This window comes from Seriola aureovittata, chromosome 10 (assembly GCF_021018895.1).
Source record: "Seriola aureovittata isolate HTS-2021-v1 ecotype China chromosome 10, ASM2101889v1, whole genome shotgun sequence".
NCBI lineage: Eukaryota > Metazoa > Chordata > Actinopteri > Carangiformes > Carangidae > Seriola > Seriola aureovittata.
Window position 1 is genome coordinate 13015668 of NC_079373.1, and position 19838 is coordinate 13035505.

Consider the following 19838-nt stretch of genomic DNA (forward strand, 5'->3'; position numbering starts at 1 on the left):
CTCGTTATTGCACATGGTAATTACACTTGGCATATTGAATCACCCCTCATTTTATATTAGAGTCCAGGAGTCGAGGATATTTGGCGATGAATTTATTAGTGTCACCATTTTAAATGGACAATGTCTCTACTGATGTGTTCATTTCAGCTCAATGACACAGCAATTTCTCGCTACCAGACAGGCTTCTGTTCATAATGTCGATTTCTGGTAGAAAACAAAGAGTGTTGTTAGCACCATCGCTTTCCTGAAATGTCAAAGCCTTGTGGCGGTGCTGTTTCTGTCCACAAGGCCTGCTTGTCCTGGGTTCGTGTTGTTTTCTTATCACCATATCGCCATGCTGCAGGCCCGGTACTCTCAGGACAGGACACACCCCTCCTAGAGCACCCCTGTAGCAAGTGTCCATGGCTCTCCACTCAGGAAGCGTGACTCACAACCCTTTGGCTTGCTGCGATGCTGGCTTCCCTGCAGAGAAAGTCGACAAACAGCATAAGCTTAATTAGAGCATCCGGCATTTTGCCATCCAAGCCCTGGTATGTCAGCTGACCGCGTCCGGCTGGACCTTGCCTGGTCTGGCCTGGTCCGGGCCGATGTCTCTGTGGGACGGAGGGCAGGGACAGATGGGTCCTGTCCCAAACACCCAATCTCTCATCCTACCTCATATCTTTCTCACTCTCTCTTGCACACACAAAGGACAGAAAACACGCACATAGCAATGTCACAGCAGAGGGCAGGATCTGGCAGCCCAGTAACATTATCATCACAGTGGGCACTCTCATATGGCACCATATGACACCCTGGTCCCCTGGGATTTGGCATTGTGCAGTGGAAAAATCATACATTGCCAAGACGTGTCTATGTTGGATTTATCAAGGCAGGAATGTAAATATTTGTTATTTTTAAAAGCAGGGGTCATTCATTTTGATCAGAGAAACACCTTCTTGTGGGAAGCCATACAGTAGTGAAAACAGTGTGCTGTCTGTCATCCATGTGAGTGTTACATTATGTTCAATGAGCCTTTTTTAGATTGAAATTCCTGATTTTCAGGTCAGAGACATTCCAAGACTTACCTGTCATCGTAATTACATACACACATTCGTTGTTTGGAAGTGCTCCTGGGAAAATCAACAGAGCTAGCTCGTCGTCACAGGTTCTGGCTACCTTTGTCTGTGTGTGTGTGTGCATGTGTGTGTGTGTGTGTGTGTGTAACATCAGAGGAATGACACAAAGGTGAGATGTGTTGTGTGCTGCAAGATTTTAAATTAATCAACACTACCATAGGCCCTGATGGCAGAGCAGTGAGCTGGCTGATCTGTAAACCAATTTTTTCTCTTGTTTGTTGTAATTTATGTTCATGGAAACTCCTCTACATACTGTGATTGTGCAGCGAATTATAAACCCACTTTCATTTCTTCGCTACAGGTGTTGCTTTGATTTCGTTGATTAGCAGGACAGTTCGCAAAACGAACTACTATGACTTACATTCCTGAGATGCCTTTATATCTTAGTCATGTTCTTTGGATGTCTGGATGTGATTATATCCTGTGGTAGTTGGTCAATGAACAGATGTAGTCTAATTTCAGTTTGATCATAGAAATTACTGTTGTTCAGTTTGGAAAGTTTATCTTGATTTCTTGTTGTGGATAAGTGGTGTAATGTAAAGCGTAAAGGTCACTGGAATAGCTTTATACGAGTGGTCAGAGATGGGAAAAGAAAGGGATCATTACTTGTGAACTGAGTCTAAATCTTTGATGATGAGACCTTGGTTTTTGTTTTGTTCCATATGGCTGTGGAGGAAAAAAAAGAGCAGAAGAATACACACCAGAGAAGCGCATTTAGTCTTGCATGGCAGCTTCTCATGGCTCTTTAACAGGAGACGTGGGCGATGCATGTAGGAGGTGGATGTTCTTGCGGACTACAAGGGGCACACGCAGTACTTGCAGATTCTGTGCAGTGGTGAGTTGGATGGAATTATTAATAGATTTTGGCAGCGCCATCTTCTCCAGAACTTGGTAGAAAGTCCAAGATGAGGGTGGTGTAATTTGACATCTACACTTTTTATTTCTTTTTTTGATAACAACAGAATATCTTTTTCTTTTCTTTTTTTTTTTTTAAATGACCAAGGTGCATGCTTTGTTACATTTATTTTCATTGAGTTAACAAGCCTTGCAGCAATCCATGCCTAATAGGGAATAAGCAGGTGTTCAATAGACGTGCATGTGTAAATAGTATAGGTTACAACAGCTGGTTGTGTGCATGAAAAGCATTTACAAATTGACTGTTGAAATTTTTTTTTAATCTAAGGTTATTTGAATTTGCCTACATTAAAATTAGTTTTGGACGTGTGTCTGTATCCATCTACAATAATTTCAGAATGATTTACCATATGTCGTAGTCAAGTCAAGTGAAGTCAATTTTTATTTGTATAGCGCCAATTCACTACATAAGTTATCTCAAGGCACTTTCCAAACAGAGCAGGTCTAGACTCTTTATAGAAGATCACAGCATTCACATCTCAGATGACTTTTTGGATCAGCCATTTGAAATAATTGGAAAACTCTTTTTTTTTTTTTTTTATCGGACACTTGTATTGTATTGACATTTTCTTCTACTCGTGACCTTCGTGACCTCAAGGCCGGGCTCCTGGCGAGCATCTCCCTGCCTGGCCCCGGTCTGTGGACCCCGAGCTGCGCATCCTGCACTGTCATCCCCAGATCAGCTTGCTGTCCACAGCAGCAGTAGCATATGCTGTTGATCTCCGGGGGAAAGACTGAGAGGTGTGAGGCACAGCAGAAATGACAGATGGTTCATATGGGTCAACCTGCCGCTTTGACTGGAGGAGAGTGGAGGCAGTGGGGATAAAGAGAAGGATGGAGGGAGGAATGGAGCAGACGACCCTCCTCCATGCTTTCATTGACAAAGCTGCTGGCTGCAGATCATAAGCAAATGGCTCCATTTGATGGATGTCATATCTGTCCATGTTGGACAGTAGTGTGGGATTAACTCTGTGCCATGTTGCCACAGTTGCTCGCTGATATTGGGCGAAATGTCGGATATAAGATGATATTGTATGCCCAGGCCAGCCTAGATTGATTACATCACTCAACATAGCGCTCAGTCCTTCACTACAGTACATTAATATAGCATTATGTCAGCAATCACATAATCAAACCTAGGTTGATAATGCTCAAGGTTGAAGGAAGATGGAATATTTAGAAGAAAAATCTAGACTGTACAATAGTACAATATAAATCTGAAGGACCTTGCCAGACTCTAGTATGAGTCTTGGCAGCAGCAATATTTCATGGGGCTTTGGAACAAGAGCCATACTATACCTGTACTGTGTTGATGGATGTCTGAAAAGAGAGAAGGATTTCTCTTTCTCCCCCCTCTGACTCTATTTCAAACATACAGAGGAACAGTCCTCTCCATCAAATTGGCTCTCTTGCCTGGCACCATGTGCGACACAATAGATGACATTTGAGTGCAGGGTTTGAGGGTTTGTTAATATTCACAGACATGCAAAGTGCGAGATTGCTTTTTAGGCTGAGAGCGAGAGAGATCAAGTGTCCTGGTGAAAACCCATTTATCAGGGACAGCTTGTCTGCTGCTCTGCACATGGAGCCCCATCCATCTCCATTTGCTCAGTATCTGTGGCCCATTTCTCCGACAAAGACCAGCTCTGAATCCCCTCTGCTATCTTGTACCACATAGGTGATGCTAGGAGTGAAGAGATGATAGCTGATCATGTTTGAATAAAGCTGCGTGGATTTTCATCAAAAAGACTAAAAAACTGTTTACTTATTAACCAGATGGAACGTAAGTATATGTCCAAAACTAAATTTACTGGCCCCTGTAATCGATTTGGCCCTTTTCATTTTATTTCTTCATTTACTCCAAAAGTGTTTGCTAATTGCACGAGTATGAGACCAGAAGAGATTAATAGTGATGAGACATGCAAACTCTGAAATGTACCATTGATTATCTATTATAACTTCACTTTATTCAGCATATTTATTGCTTAGCTGGTTTTCCTCTCTCAAGACTTCTGTTCCTTTTCTTTTTTTTTTGGCCGTGATAACAGATGACCCAGCATTCGTTACACAGGAAAGGATTTAGCCAGTTGTTATGTTGCCCTTTGTCTTTTGAATCTCATGCATCCGAGGCGCATGCCCCACCTGTGCTTTCTCAGGAAAAAGAAGCTCTCAGGTAAAAAAAAAAGAAAAAAGCATATATCAGTAAGAAATGCATCTTCAAATAAGTTAAGGAGGAAGTGTGACGTAGAGCTTGAACAGCCTGAATGGGATGAAGTCCTCACACCTCTGCTGTTCGGTCACCTGCAGGCACACAGTTGTGGTTCATTTTCCCCCGCCTGGGCCTGCTGAGTTCAGCAGATTGGTGTGAATTGGCTGATTTTTATACTGGAGGAACCACAGGGCTATGTAGTTATCGGTACAGAGAGAGAGAGAAATTGAGAGGAGACAGTAAACTTCAAGTCAACGTCAAGTAGTATCATTTTAAAATGCTGTGGGAGTAGTATCTGACATGTCCCCTCACACCAGAGAAGAAGATACGTTCAATTCAAAAGATGTTCCTCAGTGTTCACATGTTTCTTGCTGACAGTCAGAGAGATTCAAGAAAAAGAACATAGTATGTCAAAATATTCTTTACCATGAAAATAAAAAATATTTAAGCCTCTTTTTCTTAACTCTAATAATCAAGTAGACTAGAGCAGGTCAGGCCACCGCGGGATGCCACGATAAATATAAAGAGTTCACATGATGATTTAAAGGCATGCGAGTGAAAACATTTATTTATGTTCGTGTTTAATTTTTCTTTATAATATTTGTGTGTGTTCAGTTCTGTATGTCCTCCATAATCATCCATTCAAAGCTGTAAGAATTCTTCAAAACACATTAGAGAAGCTGGAATCAGCAAATGTTTGGCAATTTTGCTTGAAAAAAAATCACTTCAGCAATTGATCAATTGTGAAACTAACCTATTAAATTTCTGTCCACTAACTGATAATTAAATCCAACTACTCGATCTAGCTGCACTTTGGTGCAGACCATAACCTCTGATGAAGGCACGAGTAGACACTGCTTAAGGGTTCACAATCCAAAACTTTTGGGAAACAATGCACTAATGCAACAGCATACTGTATTAAAAAAAGATTTTTTTCAGCAAAAACACACTTTGCGTCTGTGCTTGAATAAACAAATGGCTGTGAGGCACAGTGACCTGTGCCTTGACCGTGTAGAGAATTGACTGCTTTTTTTTAACTCTCATAGCATGATTAATGGCTTTGGAAGCAAATGTAATTGTGAGGCAAATACCACAGATCTGTGGCCTAATGTGCAGAGCAATGTTGCTCTGTACTAAATGTGCAATCAAGACATCAATCAAGAATTCTAATCAATTATTTAAAGGACTGGCACAGCATTGCAAGTCGTTCAGAGCGACATTATTTTAGGCTCTCCTTTGCAAACATTCTGAAGGAGAGGTTAGTGTTTGCAGTTGTTCGAGTGTGCGCGTGTGTGTGTGTGTGTGTGTATATGTGTATGTGTATGTGTGTGTTTGTGTGTGAGTGAGTGATTGTGTATGTGTGTTACAATCAATACCTCAGACAAGTTGATAGTCTTTCAGACTCATTACTTCTGAATGAATTTTCCCCCTTTCAGCCCTTCCCCACGCTCTCTCTCACTCCATTTCTTAACTCACAAACACACACACAAACAGAGCACCACCTCTCTGATTTAATTTCCATTTAACTTGTGCTTAATGAGTGTACATTGTATTTTATCCTGTCTCAATCACAGGTGACAGTCGGATAAAAGAGGTGCTCTTTGTGATAGGCTCCTCACCTCAGTGAGAGTTACTCGGCTGGGGCTGGAGCCAAAGCTCTGTCCTGTGTGTGTGAATGAGCCCCAGCAAAGCGACCAGACACCTTTCCTCTGTGCCAGTCACTCTGCCTGATGTCTTTGTCCACTCTGTCCTGTCTGGCCATTCTGTTTCAATGGGAGGGGGCCACTGCATGCAGCCAGTGTCATGTACAGCATGCCATCGCTTCCATCTCAGGCCACTATTGATCTGTCTCATGATCTAATCCCCTGGCTCTGCGCTGCTGTCGGGCGCACTTCGATCTTCCCTCAGTGTGTTACCACTGCAGCCGCTGGCCTGTTGATGTCTTTATGAACCTGTCCACAGCACACGCCACCCTGCATTTCCTCCACAAACAATGTTCTTAACACAGTGTGTGTGTGTGTGTGTGTGTGTGTGTGTGTGTGTGTGTGTGTGTGTGTGTGTGTGTGTGTGTGTGTGTGTGTGTGTGTGTGTGTGTGTGTGTGTGTGTGTGTGTGAGAGTGATGGTTTGTGTGCAGACACATATGTGTGCATGACCAACCCTTGGGATATTGCCCATTCAATTCGAACCAGCCGTGACCCTGGGAGAGTGTGAGGTGATTTTCATCCTTGGCTTGCTCCACCACTGAAGCAGCCTCACTTCCTCATAAATACTTCAGGTCCTCTGCGTTCAAGGTTTAAAGTGATTTCCCTAAAATTAAGTTTCTGAGCTTGGAGTAATCCATCACTGCCATTTACTCTGCTTCCAGACAGGGTTTTTCTTTACAGGTTTATTAAATTAATACCTTTTCTGCCTGGCTTATAGGAGAGGTCTGAGTGAATTATGATTCCACACAGTACCAGTTAAATCATGATTTTCAATCCTGAAGGTAAGTGAGGTGTCTCTTGGATTGTGTGCCACAAATTCTGCCTTTTTAACTAATGGTCCACAAATGTCCAGTGACTGTGTGTTAGGCGTATCATTAGGTAAATTTTTCTTTTCCTTGGCTCTCCTCCACTGGCAGATGGGGTTTGACATTGTTCCTTGGGAACAGATTGGTGCTGGGGAAAGTCTCTATGGTATCTGCTAATGATACCATTACCCTCCACCACCTCTTTGTCACCCCAGGTGTTGAGCTCCTAATCTGTTGGCATTGGCTGGTACAGAGGGTTGCTGCAGAGGGCTGAGTGCACCAGTTAGCCTCTGGGAGAGCATTGACACAGCATGGCAGAGCTCCAGCCTCTCTGCTGACCTTGGTGAAGGATGGTGAGGATGTGTAGCTGTGCTACACCGGAGGTTCAGCTACTCCTGCAAAATGACACCACTTAGATGGATCACCTCCATCTTTTTCACTTCAGAGGATAACTCCACTTTATTACACTTTAGGTATTATTTTTTATAGTTTTGGCCATGATTCCGATTGGTTATGGTATTCAAAACAGGGATCACTTCAGGGCAGCCCAATTGGCCACGAAACAGGAGACCATTAGACAACTCATAAACAAGCCAGCTTTTTTGAAGCACCAGAAGTAAAGCATGCCAAAAATGTTAATGCTAACCCCTCATTGCACAAGAACAGCAGGTCACAGTTGCACCAGAAAGTCAGTCAGTAAACTTTGATGGATTATAATAATTGACAGTTTGAATAATAATTTTACCATTCACCTTTCTTTTCTCAGGTGAAACAATTTGTCAATCAATCAATTGACAAAATAATCATCAGCAACTATTTTGATTATTAATTTTTGAAGCAAAAATACCAAACATCCTCTAGTTCCAGTTTCTCAAACAAGAGGATTAGCTGCTTTTCTTTTATAGTGAACTCAGTATCTTTGGGTTTTGGACTGCGGCTTGGACAAAACATCTCAACACCTCAAGTTGTGGTACAGAAAATAATATTTTTCTGAATTTTCTGACCATTAATGTTTGAGAAAATAATCATTGGTTGCAGCCTTAATTCCAGATAGGTTTAGCTAACTGTGGGTTTGTTAAAACATATATGACCTTCTGACTGCTCATGTTGCATTCCCCATTGGACTTCTTTAAAGCAATATTGCCACATTCATAAATTTGAGCAATTAACTTTCTAGGAACGGTGCTATCGTTACCATGATGGCCAAACTCAGACAAATAAAATTCAAGTTATAAAAAGCCGGAATTAATCTTTAACTCAATCAGGATCTTCTTCTGTTCTTTCCTTCTCTGTTCTGTTCTTTCTTCTCCAACTCTCCCCCCTTCCTCTCTGGCTCTCTCTCCAGTTCACTTTTGGATGAGTCCCAATGCCTTTGAACCGGCTGCACCCCGCTTCCTCTCTCTGTGTTTGCCGCCTTCATTCTGAGCTGAGGCAAGAGGGAGAGTAGAATAAATTGCATCCTCCCTTGTCCTCTGACAGATATTGCCTGTAGCTTTCCTCCTATGGGGGACAGGTGACAACGGATCGCTGCTATTTTCTGCTAAGGAACATTCTGCCTTTCTCAGTGTTGCATCTGAGAAAGGACAGCACCTAGCCGCCACGCCACCCCCCACCCCCACCACACACACACACACACACACACACACACACACACACACACACACACACTCACCATGCTCACACACGCACCTCTCTTTTTTATCATCTGGTTTTCTAAGAGTACATCTGAGTAGTGTGTGTGGAATGCAAAGCTGTGACAGGAAGGGGAAGCCCTGTGTGCCTCCTGGAGATTTGTCATTATTTATTGACCATAAATCCTCAGGAGTCTCAGTCAGTCACAGTCTCTGATTGGAGGACTTTGAAGCAAAGAGTAGGAATGGATTTAAGGCAGGTCTGACACTCGCATCCTCAGGCTCAATGCTCCTGGACAAGGAACAAGCACACCGGGACACTCCAAACTGATGGAAAATATATTGCAATGTGGAGGGATATGTATAAGCTGTAGCTGCTAAACCACTAGTAGGAATGACAGCGCGTATAACGCACCAGTTCTAGGAATAAGAATTATGAATGATCCAGATTTATCTCTCATCCCTTCACTCTGATGTTCTCTCAGCAGGTACAAACACTGTCATGGAAAAATCAGATGAAGGCATTGTCATTCAGTTAAGCAATGATCTTTTTGGCTGTGTGAGACTGAATCCTCCAGATGGTGCACATGCAACCCCACTGTCATGCTGGGAGAGCTATACCATGCAGCCAGCCAACTAGCTAGTCACTTATCCAGAGGTAGTGAGTTAATTACCAGCCAGGTTGTTAGCACGTCAGTCACCCAGTTTGGCAAACAGTCAGCCAGTCAGCAAGCCACAGTTCCACCCCGAGACCCGTCGTGTCACCCAGTGAGGCAGCAGGGAGGAGAATTAAGCATGCAAGATTGTAATCTCTCAGGAACCACACTTTACTGATTTTGAGGCTATACTTGTGTAATACAGAGAGTACAGAACAGCTACCACCTCCTCTGTGGATGCTCTGATATTTCAGGCATTAAATATATTAGTGCTACATACTGTATACAAGCATGTTCTGAGATGCTGAGATGAATATGGATTATAACAGATGTCATGTAATCTGTTTCCAAAAATAGGCACAAACAACGTAATGGCTGTTGTAGTAGGTAGAGTAGGCCTACACTGCCAGATGATGGTTTAACAGGAGGGCTCTAATAAGAAGAGGACAGTCGCAGAAATGAGGAGATGAGGCAAAAGGGGCAAATGACACCCTGGATTCATGCATAGAATTAACTCATGCTAATATATTATCTCATCGCCAGCAGAATTTATGCAATTATGCTTTGCATTGAATTTAAGTGTCAATTAATTTCCGCATGCACGCTCCTGCAGTTGTATGATTTGTATGCAGAATAGTGCCCTCTGCTGAAAATCATTTAGGAGAACGTTGACTGAAAACCGAGCCAAGTCAAGGTTGAATACACCTCACGATTTGTGTATCCTGACGTTTCTTGTGTTTTATTGATTTGACCTCGCAGGCCGGCTGTCAGATCTGCTCTCTGTTACCAGTATTACATTTTAAAATAACACCACAACAAGACACACCATTTATCTTTGTACCCACAGCTCTTCTAACCGCCTCCCTTTCTACGTCTCTCACCCCCTCTCCCCATCCCCCCGCTCAGGTCGAACTGGCTGAAGCCGTGCTGTGGGAGAAGGGCAGCGCTGTGGCAAGTCTGTCTGCTGTCGGCGGGCTTCAACTGTTTCCTGGTGGCCTGCGTCATCCTGGTGGTGCTGCTGCTGACGCTGGAGCTGCTCATAGACATCAAGCTGTTGCAGTGTGAGTACTAGCAACAATGTGACGTCTGCTGAGATTATCAATATGATATGGTTGTGGTTTTTTGGCTAAAATATTGGTGAGGTGGTTTGTTATGCTCATTGTTTACAGTCTTGGCCGGCAGTAGTGTTCTTATAGGGGGAGAAAAGTGGACTGCTCAGCACAATGGTTTACAAATTGTTGCACAAAGGCACTGGGCCAATGTATCGACTCAAATAAAGACCTCACACAAAGTAGACCTTAATTAGCACAAAAGCTAAGCTGCAAGGAAGATCACGAACTCATAAAGGTTACAGTAGAGTAAATGGCAGACATATATAGAAACTTTTTCTCAACAGTGTTACAAGAATTGGTTGTGGAAAAAGTTGGTGGGTAAAGGTGCACCTTTAATTAAGGACAGGCACCATTTCCCATGATGCTGTAAATGAGCAACAACAAGGACAGTATTTGTGGGTGAAAGAAGATAAATCAATGTGCAACAGGTATGTAATCATGTGCAGAAGAATGTAAACACTAGCTGCTAACATGGTCTTATACATCTACTGTATAATGAGTCTGTGTCACCAATGATCTATTCTGGGACCTTAGGCGCTGATCAATCATGGCCAGGGGAATATAACCCTCCTCTTACTATTCCACAGTTAACAGTTGTGACTCATGTCACCCCAGTATCGCCTTCGTCCTAATCATCTGGCCGGGTGGATCGGCCTCATCAATCATAAGCAGAGGGTCAGGGGTTGTGACCTGTTTGAGGTCAGAGAGCTGCCTGGAGAACACATATAGTACCTTTACTGTTCCTCTGGAGCTGACAGGCTGAAAGACGAGAGGCGCATAAGTGAGACGAATGCGTGAAGGGAGATCAGCAGACAAAGAAATCAGGCAATACAGAGTCGGCTGGTGGATGAGTGTGGGGTTTGACTGGAGGAAGATCAATGGACTGATAGACAGATCACTGAAAATGGCAAACAAAGACAGATGGGGGGTGGAGGGTGGCATGGGGGTGTGAAGAGAAATTCCTCACATGACAGCTGAGTGCTGTTTGTCCACAAATAGCCTGATGAGTAGACAGGAAGATACAGACACATGCATGTACAGTATGTGGTGACTTCATATCTACCACGTCATGCCTCTGTCTGTGCGTTTATGTAGGTGTGTGTACATGGATGCGTCTATATTTAAACCACTTTACTGCACCTTGTCAATGTTCAGCAGTAGGTAACAGCTGTTTGAAACAAGCAAAAAACAAACATACAACAAATAAAAAACCCCACTAGTTATTCTGTTTTATCCCTACAGTTAATAATGCATTCCAGTTTGCCAGCATCATCCACTGGATCAGCCTGGCCATCCTCTCCGTGTTCTTCACCGAGGTGAGTCTCTGTCGACCCCCCGCTCAACACAAAAACAGTCTCACTTACAGCTGATGCAGCGGCCCTTCAATTAATGCTATGTCGTGCAGTATGTGGGGCCAGTGAAGTACACCGACACATTCTCATTATAATCCTAACAGCACTGAAATGCCCCATGCCCTCTGTCGCCGCATGATTAGATTCTGATTAGCGGAGGTGAACTTGTGTACAGCTGCGTTGATGGTGGACCTAATGGAAAGATTAAAAATCATACAACAAAGATATACGTCAGTATTTTGAGACTTACGTAACTGCTGCTGTTAAAGCTGACGCGCTTGGTCCCTCTCGGGTTATTCGATTGATCCGCAGCACAAACACTTTAAAATGCACATGGAGCTTTTCTGTGCGACTAGTTTTAAAAAATTTTACGGCCTCAGGTGTGCCGTATCGATTACCATTCTCTTTACAGCCAGCTGCATTTGTCTTAGTTCCCTACACTTGATCACTTGATAAGTTTTTTTTTCCTTTTTTTTTTATGATGCTGGAGTTTTCCTTATCAATATAAGCAAACCCTTAGTGCCACGTTGAAGCAGTGGAAACAGCAGGGAGGCTGGTTTCTGCTCCAGTGCAACCTTGACTATCTGAAATGAAGATGGGGGGGGGGGGGGGGGGGGTTAGGGGATGGTAGAGGAGGAACAGAGAGAAAGAGAGGGAGAGTTGTTTGCCCTCTACAGCCCCTGCTGTGTCAGCAGAAGGAGCTAAATGTGGTGTCTCTAATTGTTTTGATGAAATCCTATCGTGCGGCCTTGTGATGTGTATGAATATGATGTCACTGATGAATTACCAAGGGAGGGACGAAAGGAATCTGAATTGCAACTGCAAATGCTATTAACTACCCAACATGCTCCATCATCCAGTCTGTCTCAGTTTAGCTGTCCTTGTTTTTCTTCCATCTTACCCTGTGTGTAACCTGCTCTCTGGCTCCATCTCTGTCCCCCTGTCTGTCTCAGACGGTGTTCAGGATCGTGGTGTTGGGGATATGGGATTACATAGAGAACAAAGTAGAGGTAAGCTCCCATGGGTCCCATTAGTCCTGACTCGGGGCCCCTTTCACTGCAGTGTCATTCCCTCAATGTCATACCTCAATATGGATACTGTGGAAACTACAGACACAACAGTGTGTGTGTGTGTGTGTGTGTGTGTGTGTGTGTGTGTGTATTTTATCAGGTGTTTGATGGAGCTGTCATCGTCCTCTCTCTGGCCCCCATGGTGGCCTCCACAGTGGCCAACGGCCCCAGCAGCCCCTGGGACGCTATCGGTCTCATCATCACACTGCGCATCTGGAGGGTCAAGAGGATCATTGATGGTGAGGCTGGGAGGGGCTGGGGGCTGCTGTCCCCTGAGTCCTGTCCTTTACTGTCAGGTAAAGGACAGGACACAGGAGACAGACGGATACTGCAGTGTGCTCTCTGCGGTGTTGGTTACATTCAATCTTGAGGTTGTTTGCTCAGTTATTGTTTCCTCCTTTTTTTTTTAATAATTTTTCACCAGAAATGATGGTAGCACATCATTTGTTGTAATGGACCTGTGGTTTCAATGCTCACACAATAGCTGCTACATGAAAAATGATTTTATCATATAGGTGCATACTGAGCATTACATTTATTGGGAAGAATGCTTTTCTTTAACAATGTTGCTCCCCCTGGTGGTTTCTGAATATAATACAGTACATGTTCAAAGGGATGATTGGTTAGTGTGAGCTATCACCTCCAGCACTAGCTCCTCAAAAGATGTTATGTTAACACATTAAAACACAATCCAATACAACTACACCACAAACAAACATGAGCACCTTTTCTGACACAACCTCAACAAAAAGTTCAACATGACTGAAGTCTCACAGAGGTGCCGTTGTTTTCAGGATCATAGCGATGTCACTTTGTCCACCTTGTGTACAGCATGTTGGTTGCAGATCCTGAGCCAGTAAGTGTGGACAATATGCAAGTTTTTATTTCAACAAAACTGTGGCTAACAGCGTATGAAAGATCCACTTTTGGATCTTTAGGAGGAATTTATTAATCAATGTAGTATTTAGTTTAAATTAAGCTGGTCTTTTGAAGGAAAACTCACTATCCTTTACCCTGTTGTTCTAGCCTATGTGCTGCAAGTGAAGGTGGAGATGGAGCTGGAGATCCAGCAGTATGAGAAGGCAAAGGCGTTGAGGGAGGAACAGCTTGACCGTCTCACTCAGATCTGCCAGGAACAGGCCGTATGTCCTCTCATCCGTCTCATATCTCCTACGTACTTACAGTCCACACATTATTTATTTTTTCTCTATTCGACCAGCAGAGGGCAGCAAAACACTATACAAGGAAAGAATAAAATAAAATCTCTTCTCAAAAAGGCATAAAAGATGTCTACAAAATTCATCTAATATTATCACTAGATTTTTTCAACAGTCTTGGGGATATCAGATAACCAGTACTGTGCATTATCTCAAAGCAATCTATTCACCTTTACACAATTTAATAATCTAGTGTAGCTTCAAGTGCATCCACTAAGTGCTCAGAAATGTCTACTGTATGTCTGAGAGTCATATTGCAACTATTAGAGAGACTGGAATGTGCAGTTTGGCATATGCACACTGTACTGTGTATGTAAAGGTTAGCTATGATGCAAGCAATACAGCCAACTCCTGAAACCACAGGCATGAAATGCAAATAAAATGTTTGGACATAGTTGGATGGCATATTAGCAAAGAACATACAGTATGTAGATAGTGTCCTAAAAATGCCTGTGTGTATTTACACTGAATTTCTTAACGGAGAATAAGAGTTTTATCCAATTCTCCCATTTAGTGGGGAATGTAGGCAAAACAATTGTGCATTTTATGACTAAAACATGAAATTTTCAGAATATAATCTACATACCCCAAAGTTATATTTCAGACATAGATGCAATTTGTATCTGACCGCCATGTATCATAATTTTGCTTAGAGCACAGATTTTGCAGGGGGACTGCAACCCCACCATTTCCAGGTTTTAAGGTAGCTATAGCTTATGAAAAACACTGACAACTTCTGCTGTGTGTTCTATAGAATTACATGACTAGCTAGCACATTAGCAAACATTCTCATCAGAAGCTAGCATGCTAGTTTGGTCTGGACCACACTCATTACTCCAGGGGGCTCTGCCCTGTCCCAGAGGTCACATCTGGAATGGCTCAACATCTGAAAAAAAACTTAATAGTTTATAGTAACACTGGAGAAAGTTTCATGCTTTAGTGATAAAATGCACAATAACCTCCATATACAAGCTTATAAACAACATCATAGTATAGTAGGTAATAAAAAACATCATAATATAGTACGGCTTAAAGAAAAGTCTTATTATAGTAAAACATAAAAACGCCACACTATAGTAAGTCATAAAAACATCATAGTATGGTAAGGCTTAAAAAAATGTCATAGTATAGTAAGGCATAAAAATGACAAAAAACGTCATTGTATATTAATGCATTAAAATGGCAAAAAATCTTATAGTATAGTAAGGCATAAAAACGCCACACTATAGTAAGTCATAAAAACATCATAGTATATAGTAAGGCATAAAATGTCATAGTATAGTAAGGCATAAAAATGACAAAAAACGTCATTGTATATTAATGCATTAAAATGGCAAAAAATCTTATAGTATAGTAAGGCATAAAAGGTCATAGTATAGTAAGGTAAAAAAAAAACGTAAAAAAAAAGTAATGTATATTAATGCATTAAAATGTCAAAAAAAACGTAATAGTATAGTAAGGCATAAAAACGATAAAAAACGTCATTGTATATTAATGCATTAAAATGGCAAAAAACCTCATAGTATAGTAAGGCATAAAAGGTCATACTATAGCAAGGCATAAAAATATCAAAAAGGGTCATTGTATATTAATGCATTAAAATGTCAAAAAACCTCATGGTATAGTAAGGCATAAAAGTTCATACTATAGCAAGGCAAAAAAACATCAAAAAACGTCATTGTATATTAATGCAATAAAATTAAAAAAACGTCATAGTATAGTAAGGCATAAAACATCATAGTATAGTAAGACTTAAAAAAATGTCATAGTATAGTAAGTCAAAAAAGCGCCATAGTATATAGTAAGGCATAAAATGTCATAGTATAGTAAGGCATAAAAATGAGAAAAAACGTCATTGTATATTAATGCATTAAAATGGCAAAAAACCTCATAGTATAGTAAGGCATAAAAGGTCATAGTATAATAAGGCTTAAAAAAATTTCATATTATAGTAGGTCATAAAAACATGATGGTATAGTAAGTCATAAAAACGCCATAGTATAGTAAGGCATAAAACGTCAAAAAACGTCATTCTATATTAATCCATTGAAATTCAAAAAACATCATAGTATAATAAGGAAAAACAACGTCAAAAAACGTCATTGTATATTAATGCATTAAAATGGAAAAAAACATCATGGTATAGTAAGGCATAAAAGGTCATAGTATAATAAGGAAAAAAAACGTCAAAAAACGTCATAGTATAGTAATGCATTAAAATTCAAAAAACCTCATAGTATAGTAAGGCATAAAACCTCATAGTATAGTAAGGCTTAAAAAAATTTCATATTATAGTAAGTCATAAAAACATGATGGTATAGTAAGTCATAAAAACGCCATAGTATAGTAAGGCATAAAAATGACAAAAAACGTCATTGTATATTACTGCATTAAAATGGCAAAAAACCTCATAGTATAGTAAGGCATAAAAATGACAAAAAACGTCATTGTACATTAATGCATTAAAATGGCAAAAAACCTCATAGTATAGTAAGGCATAACAGGTCATAGTAGAGTAAGGCTTAAAAATGACAAAAAACGTCATTGTATATTAATGCATTAAAATGGCAAAAAACCTCATAGTATAGTAAGGCATAAAAGGTCATAGTATAGTAAGGCTTAAAAATGACAAAAAAACGTCATTGTACATTAATGCATTAAAATGGCAAAAAACCTCATAGTATAGTAAGGCATGAAAGGTCATAGTATAGTAAGGCTTAAAAATGACAAAAAACGTCATTGTATATTAATGCATTAAAATGGCAAAAAACCTCATAGTATAGTAAGGCATAAAAGGTCATAGTATAATAAGGCAAAAAAACATCAAAAAACGTCATTGTATATTAATGCATTAAAATTCAAAAAACATCATAGTATAGTAAGACTTAAAAAAATGTCATAGTATAGTAAGTAAAAAAAAAGCCATAGTATAGTAAGGCTTAAAAATGACAAAAAACGTCATTGTATATTAATGCATTAAAATGGCAAAAAACCTCATAGTATAGTAAGGCATAAAAGGTCATAGTATAATAAGGAAAAAAAACGTCAAAAAACGTCATTGTATATTAATGCATTAAAATTCAAAAAACGTCATAGTATAGTAAGGCATAAAAATGACAAAAAACGTCATTGTATATTAATGCATTAAAATGTCAGAAAACCTCATAGTATAGTAAGGCATAAAAGGTCACACTATAGTAAGGCTTAAAAAAATTTCATATTATAGTAAGTCATAAAAACATGATGGTATAGTAAGTCATAAAAACGCCATAGTATAGTAAGGCATAAAAATGACAAAAAACGTCATTGTATATTAATGCATTAAAATGGTAAAAAACCTCATAGTATAGTAAGGCATAAAAGGTCGTAGTATAATAAGGCAAAAAAACATCAAAAAACGTCATTGTATATTAATGCATTAAAATTCAAAAAACGTCATAGTATAGTAAGGCATAAAAATGACAAAAAACGTCATTGTATATTAATGCATTAAAATTCAAAAAACCTCATAGTATAGTATGGCATAAAAGGTCATAGTATAATAAGGCAAAAAAACGTCATTGTACATTAATGCATTAAAATGTCAGAAAACCTCATAGTATAGTAAGGCATAAAAATGACAAAAAACGTCATTGTATATTAATGCATTAAAATGTCAGAAAACCTCATAGTATAGTAAGGCATAAAAGGTCACACTATAGTAAGGCTTAAAAAAAATTCATATTATAGTAAGTCATAAAAACATGATGGTATAGTAAGTCATAAAAGGTCATAATATAATAAGGCATAAAAATGACAAAAAACGTCATTGTATATTAATGCATTAAAATTCAAAAAACCTCATAGTATAGTAAGGCATAAAAACGTCATCATATAGTAAGTCATAAAAACATCCTAGTACAGTAAGGCATAAAAAACATCATAGTATAGTAAGGTATAAAAACTTTTATTCAATTCGATTCAATTCAATACCTTTATTGTCATTTCACATTGTACAACGAAATTACTTGTCTCCAGTGGTACATGAGGTAATATAGCCAATACAGTAAACATAACTACATACAGTGACAAAACTACAGTTGACACATTCCAATCGTATAGATAAATAAAAACAAACGAAACCACTTCAGGAAGAGCAGAGCCTGTATGCTGCGTCTGTATGTGCCGCCATCATTGCAGGTGTGTTGAGGGAGTATATAGTATATTAAGGCATAAAAACATAATACTATAGTAAGGCAAAAAATGTTATACTATAGTAAGGTATAAAAACATAAAAAAACGTCATAATATAGTCAGGCATAAAAAAACGTCATTGTGTAGTAAGGCATAAAAACAATTTTTAAAAAATCATAGTATAGTAAGGTATAAAAAAATCTGCTGCACTAATTCTTTCCCTCTCCTTCAAGTTTGAAATCAGGCAGCTGAGGGCCCACCTGGCCCAGCAGGACTTGGATCTGGTAGCAGAGCGTGAAGCAGCCATGCAGATCCACCATATGTGGGGTAAACAAAGCAGCACTTTCCAGGAGGTGGATGGACTGGCTCCCGGTGCCTCCGAGCATCACGGTCCAGCTAAAGCTAGAGAGCCCGGGGGGCCTGCAGGTAACCATCTGTAACACCCAACTCCTCTGAATTACAGGCTATCAAAGTCCTCTGTTCACTAGGGGGAATCAAGACTGTGCTTCTGACATTTAACCATATCCACGTTCACACAAGTGGAAGGTTGAATGTAGAGATGTTCAGTGCGGTGCTGGGCAAGTGATGGGCTAGATGTAAAAGAAGTTGACTCATGACTGGAGGGTTGCAGGTTTAAATTCTTTGGGCTGGTTGAATGAGAAATCCCTCCTTATCCTGTACAGCAACATTGAACTGTTAGAAATAACACAAAGGAACATAACAAATGTCGGACACATCTTTCAAAGAGTTTCCTGGTTACTGAAAGCAACTAAAAAAATTATAATTGGTAGAAAATATGACACCAAACAACACATCTGCATATAGTAATACATTGCTGCATTCTGTTGGAGAGTAGGACTGTGTGTTAATATTACACACCAGCACAGCTCTGGTGTGCTGGTGTGTAATATTCATCTCACAATCCACATCAAAATTCTGGTGCCACATCTAGATGGACTATAAACCTCTCACACAGTGACAGGTCATAACTTACAGGACTTAAAGCAACAAAGCGCTGTCAGGGCTCAAAACAGTGAGGCTTTTCCTTTATCAAAGCTATAAATCATAGTGTGACCTGCAATACATCTAAGCAACAGTGTTTCTAGTCAGACATCCTTTTAACTGAGCCTGCTTCTTATATACTCATGTGGTATTGATCATCTGGAGACGATCCCTGTCACTTTTTAGGCCAAACCATGAGTGGCCCCCTCCTTGGACATTTACAGATTAAACATGTGACACGCAAACATAAATTAATATAGGCCAGTTAACAGTTCTGTGAGACGCTTAGTAGCACTTATGAGAAACACTGATTTTGGATCTGTGAAACACATCCACACCAAGCGTTGCTTGTTCAGGTAATACCAAAACAATTTGTTGATTATCTATCTATTAGAGGATCAACCAAAACAAGCTAATTTTAATGAGAGTATAGTTGTTTGAGTAATTTCCCAATTTCACTTTCTCTCATATGAAGATTTGTTGTTTTTAAAATAATAATACCTTTGGGTTTTGGACTCTTGGTTGGACAAAATGAGCAACCTGAGGTCGTCACCTTGACCTCTAGAAACATGTAATGGGCATTTGTCACTATGTTTTATTAAATTTCATAAAAGTGTGTTAAAGTGTTTTCTATTATCTAACTATTGCCCTATTATCCAAGTAATTCAAAGTTACTCGTGTTGGACTGTAAAACTAGTTTGGTCTCTTAAATTCACACTGGACTCACTTTTATTTTTTCTCAGATGAAGTTCATAAAGGCCTTTTATTTTTATTTTTTTATCCTTTTCAGATCACCATGGCCAAGATGACATGAACAACTACATCAGCCAGTACTACAGTGAGCCAAGCAGTGGTGAGCATCAACAAGATCCT

At 40.0% G+C, this 19838-nt stretch overlaps 1 protein-coding gene across 1 annotated transcript in view; it reads left to right on the forward strand.

Moving 5' to 3' along the window:
* tmem266 (transmembrane protein 266) overlaps window positions 1-19838 on the forward strand; it is a 31064-nt gene that overhangs the window by 9062 nt on the left and 2164 nt on the right. The window contains exons 4-10 of the mRNA XM_056386474.1: window positions 9946-10100; window positions 11394-11467; window positions 12457-12513; window positions 12674-12812; window positions 13600-13715; window positions 18197-18389; window positions 19756-19818. Of these exons, the coding sequence (XP_056242449.1) occupies window positions 9946-10100; window positions 11394-11467; window positions 12457-12513; window positions 12674-12812; window positions 13600-13715; window positions 18197-18389; window positions 19756-19818 (797 nt within the window). The remainder of the gene's footprint in view (window positions 1-9945; window positions 10101-11393; window positions 11468-12456; window positions 12514-12673; window positions 12813-13599; window positions 13716-18196; window positions 18390-19755; window positions 19819-19838) is intronic.